Raw genomic sequence first — 8,025 nt, 5'->3', positions numbered from 1 at the left:
ATCTGCCTGAATATTACTGACATATCTGTCTATCACTGACATGTCTGTCTGAATATCACTGACCTGTCTATCTGTCTGATTATCACTGACCTGTCTGTCTGAATATCACTGACCTGTCTGTCTATCACTGACCTGTCTAGCTGTTGATCTCACTTACTTGTCTGTCTATCCCTGACCTGTCAATCTAGTCTCAATATCATTACACATATCTGTCTGAATATCACTGACCTGTCTTTGGAATATCACTGACCTGTCTGTCTGAATATCACTGACCTGTCTGAATATCACTAACTGTCTGTCTGAATATCACTGACCTGTCTGTTGGAATATCACTGCCTGTCTGAATATCACTGACCTGTCTGTCTGAATATCACTGATTTGTCTGAATATCACTGATCTGTCTTACTGATGCTCTGGGAGCTAAAATATAAATTACTATATATATATATGTATACAGTTGAAGTCAGAGTTTACAAACACTTAGGTTGGAGTCAATAAAACTTGTTTTTCAACCACTCCACAAATGTCTTGTTAACAAAATATAGTTTGATTAGGACATCTACTTTGTACATGACACAAGTAATTTTCCAACAATTGTTTACAGACAAATTATTTGACTTATAACTCACTGTATCACAATTCCAGTGGGTCAGAAGTTTACATACACTAAGTTGACTGTGCCTTGAAACAGCTTGGAAAATTCCAGAAAATCATGTCATGGCTTTAGAAGCTTCTGATAGACTAATTGTCATCATTTTAGTCAATTGGCGGTGTACATGTGGATGTATTTCAAGGCCTACCTTCCAACTCAGTGCCTCTTTGCTTGACATCATGGAAAAAATCAAAAGAAATCAGCCAAGACCTCAGAAAAAAATTTGTAGACCTCCACAAGTCTGGTTCATCCTTGGGAGCAATTTCCAAATGCCTGAAGTACCACGTTTCACCTGTACAAACAATAGTATGCAAGTATAAACACCATGGGACCACGCAACCGTCATACCGCTCAGAAGGAGACGCGTTCTGTCTCCTAGAGATGAACGTACTTTGGTGTGAAAAGTGCAAATCAATCCCAGAACAACAGCAAAGGACCTTGTGAAGATGCTGGAGGAAACAGGTACAAAAGTATCTATATCCACAGTAAAACGAGTCCTATATCGACATAACTGAAGGCCGCCCAGCAGGAAGAAGCCACAGCTCCAAAACCGCCATAAAACGCCAGACTACAGTTTGCAACTGCACATGTGGACAAAGATTATACTTTTTGGAGAAATTGCTCTGGTCTGATGAAACAAAAATAGAAACTGTTTGGCCATAATGACCATTGTTATGTTTGGAGGGAAAAGGGGGAGGCTTGCAAGCCGAAGAACACAATCTCGACCGTGAAGCACGGGGGCAGCAGCATCATGTTGTGGGGGTGCTTGGCTGCAGGAGGGACTGGTGCACTTCACACAATAGATGGCATCATGAGGCAGGAAAATTATGTGGATATATTGAAGCAACATCTCAAGACATCAGTCAGGAAGTTAAAGCTTGGTCGCAAATGGGTCTTCCAAATGGAAATGACCCCAAGCATACTTCCAAAGTTGTGGCAAAATGGCTTAAGGACAACAAATTCAAGGTATTGAAGTGGCCATCACAAAGCCCTGACCTCAATCCCATAGAAAATTTTGTGGGCAGAACTGAAAAAGCGTGTGCGAGCAAGGAGGCCTACAAAACTGACTCAGTTACAGCAGCTCTTGTAAGGAGAATGGGCCAAAATTCACCCAACTTATTGTGGGAAGCTTGTGGAAGGCACCTGAAACGTTTGACCTAAGTTAAACAATTTAAAGGCAATGCTACCAAATACTAATTGAGTGTATAGGTCAGTGATATTCAGACAGACAGGTCAGTGATATTCAGATAGACAGGTCAATTTTATTTAGACAGACAGGTCAGTGATCTTTAGACAGACAGGTCAGTGATATTCAGAGGGCATACAGATGTGTCACAGTCTCATTTCCTGTACTGATGGTTACTATACACCAATAGATGGAGGGTTACCTTTTATGTTAAAGAAAGCTTTCCATTTCATACAGAAGGAGGAGGAAGAYGAGGAGGGGGAGGAGGAAGAGGAAGCGAGAGGTTAAAAGGTTGTGGCAGCGTGTTTTTTGAGGTCATATGACATCATCCCATAACGGTTTACTGTAATCATGAATGATAGAAGAAGCCGTGGAGTTATTCCAAGAAAGAAAACATGGAGATTAGTTGTGCTGTAACCAGGCCTGTAATAGCACAAGACAACATCTAGACATAAGCCTTATTCGCACGGGACTAGTATTACTATGAGCGTTGGTTATGTAATTATTACCCCAGCATGTCCGTTGTTCCAGTGGACGATTCGGATGGGATTTGTTTTACCAAACTGCCCCTGTAATTATTTGTTATCCTCATTCAAAATGGACCGTTATGACGGAAGCCTGGAGGCTGAAGTTGATATGTGACAAGGCAGTTCATTCATCTGTATGCTACGTGCATAGCACTTTGTTTTAAGCATCAATTTGTTCCCATGTTCTTACCCAAACTGGGTGCAGCACCTGTTAAACTCTGTAATATCCCTCAAAACACAGGGATGACGATTCGCAAAGGATAATTATTATCAGAGGACCTGGGAGTTTGCTGAAAAACAGTAGGTTTTTAGGGCTGGGATAATAACCTTCTTGCCAAGTAGAAATGACTGACATGCCAGATTCAGACCGGACTAAAATTACCGATGTGGTGATTTGTGCTTGTGCACATAATTATATTACCTGAGCTCACCCAGTTAAACGTATCCCATCTGAATAGGGCAATAGTGTGTGTGTAAAAGTAAAAACAGAGTATAACCCAGCACAAATTAGTCAAATTATTAGTCGATGGGAGAGAGAGAGAGAGAGAGAGAGAGAGAGAGAGAGAGAGAGAGAGAGATAGAGAGATGGAGGTAGGGCTCAGTGTAGCCAGCTGCAGACGTCTCTCATTCCTCAGCCCAACACTCATCACCACCATGAGCCCAGGGTGTGTGTGTGTTTCTTTTGTTTTTTTGTGTGCATAAAATGAGAAGTACTTCAAAATCACAAATGAAGTAGTATGTTTCATGTAGTACTAGTCAGAGGTGGAATTAGATGGGGAACGCATGGGGTTGGAGTTCCTAAAGTGAAACCAGAGTAATTTTCTCCAGAATTCCACCACTGGGATTATTATAATTTAGTCCACAATATTTTATGATTACCACTAGAGAGTTGGCACTAGAGAGTTGGCACTAGAGAGTTGGCACTGGAGAGTTGGCAGTATTAAACACAATGAAGTATAATCAGTAGGGAGGGCTGGGAGGTTGATTTGTCTAAAGCAATGCTTTCCTCTCTGCCAGGGGGGAAGCCTTTCCAGTGCAGGTACTGCCCCTACAGTGCCACCCAGAAGGGGAACCTGAAGACTCATGTCCTGTGTGTCCACCGCAGGCCCTTCGACAGCAGCCTGTACCCAGACAGACGCCTCCGACGGCCCCGTGCCAACACCCCTGTGACACCCTACACCTCCCAGGAAGGCTCTGCCCCTAGGCCTACACCCACTGGGAGAGATATCACCATGACATCATTGTGTGGGACTTGATGTTGCTATGGCAACTGCATATAGCCATAGGGTGTGTTCGAACATTTTATCTGGAGTGCCAGAGTGTGCTCAGAGTGCATTCTGGGCGTTAGTAAATTCATAAAGTTGTCTGAAAGTTGTCAGATTGTCAGTTAGTAAATTCAGAGTTTCGCAATCGGAGCGTTCAGAACGCACACTGGACACTCTGGCRGAGGAGTAGGGTTGATCTGAGTGTTCAGACCTCACATCGGCAGTCAGGTACCCAAGCTAACTGCCTAACGATGGCTAGCTTGCTAGCTGCTTCCAGACACAAATGAGAAAACACCTTTACTTGCCCTAGCAGAGCTGGTTAGGCTGTTTTCATGTTATCCAGAGCGTTGGTGACTGTAACTGTAATGCTGGTAACAATTTAATTAAGCTTTTTTGCCGACGTTTAGTACTTTAGTTTCAGGTGTGGAGGATGACAGAGGGAGGATAGGGTTATGTTGTTGGAGATGGAAAAAAAACTTGATGTACATTCTAGTGTGGACTTGAAAATATATTTATCTGTAAGAAACAAACGGCCTATAATAAAGTGTATTGTGGTGTGTGGAGTACAGAGAGATTGAGTGCTTTTTACTTCATTTATACTCAGTGTCATAATCATTTATATTCACCCACATACATCCTTCAGCTCAACACTGACTGATTGTCTGATTGTGAGCAGGCACCAAACTAACTTCCCCTAAGCTCTTTCATGCACTATAAATGTCGGTGTTTTGGTAAATATCTCCTAATATGAGTTCTTCAGAACAGTTATCAGTCAGAATCCTACACCAGATGTTCAGGGTGTAATCATGGCAGATGTAATGGAGTAGAATGCCTTCATTTGTTCTGTATTCCATTCGAGGGGGGGGGGGGGGGGGGCCCACCTTTCACACATATCATTATCTCCCATTAACAATGTGAACAATATTCATTTAAGGGGAACCAAAGACATGGAAAACTACATAGATTCATTGATACCATGGATGCACTAAAATGAAATGCAAATCAAAGATGACAACCATCCATACTGTAGGTGTACAGTGCCTTCGGAAAGTATTCAGACCTCTTGACTTTTTCCACATTTTGTTGGGTTACAGCCTGATTCTAAAATTGATTCAATGTTTTTTTTCTGATCAATCTACATACAATACCCCATAATGACAAAGCCAAAACAGGTTTGTAGAAAGTTTAGCAAATTTATTAAAAATACAAAACTGAAATATCACATTTACATAAGTATTCAGACCCTTTACGCAGTACTTTGTTGAAAAACTTTAGGCAGCAATTACAGCCTTGAGTCTTCTTGGGTATGACTCTACAAGCTTGGCACACATGTATTTGGGGAGTTTCACCTATTSTTCTCTGCAGATCCTCTCAAGATCTGTCAGGTTGGATGGGGAACATTGATGCACAGCTATTTTCAGGTCTTTCCATAGACGTTGTATCAGGTTCAAGTRCGGGCTRTGGCTGGGCCACTCAAGGACATTCAGAGACTTGTCCAGAAGCCACTCCTGCGTTTTCTTGGCTGTGTGCTTAGGTTGTTTTCATGTTGGAAGGTGAACCTTCACCCTAGTCTGAGGTTCTGGAGCAGGTTTTCATCAATGATCTCTCTGTACTTTGCTCTGTTCATCTTTGCCTCGATCCTGACTAGTCTCCCAGTCCCTGCTGCTGAAAAACACCCCAAAAGCATGATTCTGCCATCACCATGCTTCACCGTAGYGATGGTGCCAGGTTTCCTTCAGACGTGACGCTTGGKWTTCAGGCCAAAGAGRTCAATCTTGATTTCATCAGACCAGAGAATCTTTGTAATTTTTGTAATTTTATCAATTTTAGAACAAGGCTGTAACGTAGCAAAATGTGGAAAAAGTCATGGGATCTGAATACTTTCTGAAGYCACTGTATATGAGCCTACTGTATATCAGCCCATTTGTAATAAAGAAAGCCCTGCACTGACACGCACACGCGCARACAAGTAGTGGCCATCTACGGTAATGTAAGCATGATCCAGGCAGGCGACGGCTCGACCGGTGTGCTAAAATTCCGCCAGTAGAACAAGAGATCACKTTGGGCAGCTGTGTGTCTGTAGCCAGCCCGCAGTAACCACGGCGATGTGTTTGATTGACAAACGGCCTGATAACTCCATTCAGCCAGCCACCTGCTAGCTGTCAATCAGGGCAGCCATCCCGGAGCTATTGACAGAGCTGTCAGTCTGGGTGAGACATGTCTGTCAAAGGTCTCCTCTCCCGCTCTCTCCCTTGCTGCCTGGGCAGCCGACACTAACCTCCTTGTGAAGGCTCTCCAACTCACCTAGTACAGTATGAGGAAATGATTTGTGTCTATGTATTCAATGTTTGTGCTGTATGTTGTCATTGGTGATGACTCTAATCTTCTCAAATCCCCTCCTGCTTCTCTTCCTCTCTGCCTGTCTTGTCCCTCTCCTCCTCCTCTCCTCCCTCTCTTTCCTTCCTCCTCCTCCCTTTCTCTGCTCACTCATCCCTCCATCTCTGTACCTGACAGGTGACAAGGCCCAGTTCTCCAGCTGACTGGGTAATCAGAGACCTATCATACAGTATCTGTCTAAAGTCTGCCCAGGCCATGCCAAACCTGGCCGTGCTGTACCCTACCCTACCTGCCTGGGGTGGTGGGTGACAGAGGACACAGGATAGAGAGTTTAGAGGTGCTACTAAACCCTACGTCTTTGAATTAACTCTGTCACCCCCCCCCCCCCCCCCCACACACACGACACAAACACACACACACACAGACACACACACACACACACCTGTGTGCATTATCTCAAACCTTGTCATGTCAAACTCTTAATTACGCACAGTTTCCTTAAAGCATACCCCATTAATTAACGCTCTGAGTTTGTTTAATTACCCCTGATCAAGATGAATGTTTCAGTTGTCATCTCGCACCATAGCCAATGTGATACTGAGAGGGGTTCACTATTCAGTTTAACAGAAGCAGAGGATACGGCAAACCTGGGTCGTATTCACTAGGAACAAAATGGGGAGGTAGGCCTACTATCTGAACTTGTGCAATCAGAAACGTTTGTTTATGTTTTCTTTTGCAAAACATTTCGCAATGGTGTGCTCTAATGAATACGACCCTGGTAGCGGTGGGATCATAGCCGCAGGAAGGGTGCTGGAGCTGCTGCAGCACCKCTGATGAATTTAAATACATTTGCCAAAGTTATAGAATTACTGCTATCACTTCAGAAAGAAATTAAATAATTCCGAATAGCCTACTACACCATGAGTAGGCCTATAATTTAGCCACAGTGGATCAATAGCTTCTTTAAAAAAATAGCCTAGCTGTGGATTGTGTGTAGCTCAATAACAAGGCATAGCCTTGTTGGGAATGCGCAGAAAATCTGTCAGTGAACAGCATGCAGACAAAACAGGCCTTTCACAATATTTKAAATACAATCGAGGAAAAACACAGGCTGGAAAGCAAATGGCTCCTGCTGAAAAAAGAAGACTATCTATCTGATGTTGCCTACCAAAATAMTTGATCAACTTCCAAATAGGCCTATTGAGTGAACATTATTTTACAAAGTAAAACAAGAGAGATGTAGACTTTTGCAACAAGCGCATTGGCTATGCTGTGCATCATTGGGTGAGTCTTTTAGGACTACAATTTCTACAACTTGGAAAGCTCTTTTAGGACTACAATTTCTACAACTTGGAAAGCTCTTTTAGGACTACAATTTCCTCCTCATATTGTACAATATGTAGGACTCCACACAATAGGCCAAGACTATTGATGMATTCAAGATGAGGTAGTTTCTATTAAATGATTTATCTCAGTTTGCCAATGTCAAAGTAGCCTGTCATTTCGATCATTTGTGTGCTATTAAAAAAGATTCTGCTAAAGTCTCCAGTAATGTAAAATGACATAGAATTGCATGAAATGCGATTATAAATGGCCACATTTTCCCCGGACCCTATGCTACTAAAAATGGTCCCCATGTYTGTAAGCGCTTCTACTCAACTTCTCTATGCCACTATGCAAATGTGATGCTTCATTATAAAAAAAAAGGTCACCCCCCCAAAATAACTTTTTGTTCCAGTCCTGCGGATTTACAAATGAAGCACTGAACAATAATCTGTCTGTAAAACATTGTTGGAACAATTACTTGTGTCATGTACAAAGTAGATGTCCTAATGCAAACTATATTTGTTAACAAGAAATTTGTGGAGTGGTTGAAAAACAAGTTTTATGGACTCCAACCTAAGTGTATGTAAACTTCTGACTTCAACTATTAGGTTGGTAGACTCTAGCTACCACTATATACTAAAAATATCCACACATGCCACTAGCCAGCGATATAGCATGAGTTAGAAAGATGCCTGAATATATGGCTAATATTTTGAAAGTTATTGATTTATT

General features: G+C 42.4%; 1 protein-coding gene across 1 annotated transcript in view; it reads left to right on the top strand.

Moving 5' to 3' along the window:
- Positions 1-8,025, top strand: part of LOC111960998 (dynein axonemal heavy chain 6-like) — a 25,619-nt gene that overhangs the window by 12,893 nt on the left and 4,701 nt on the right. Inside the window, exon 6 of the mRNA XM_023983138.2 lies at positions 3,383-3,531. Coding sequence (XP_023838906.2) covers positions 3,383-3,531 — 149 coding nt within the window. The remainder of the gene's footprint in view (positions 1-3,382; positions 3,532-8,025) is intronic.

Source organism: Salvelinus sp. IW2-2015, linkage group LG4q.1:29 (assembly GCF_002910315.2).
Source record: "Salvelinus sp. IW2-2015 linkage group LG4q.1:29, ASM291031v2, whole genome shotgun sequence".
Classification (NCBI taxonomy): domain Eukaryota; kingdom Metazoa; phylum Chordata; class Actinopteri; order Salmoniformes; family Salmonidae; genus Salvelinus; species Salvelinus sp. IW2-2015.
Note: the sequence above shows the minus strand (reverse complement) of the source record. Positions and strands in the feature narration are given on the sequence as shown.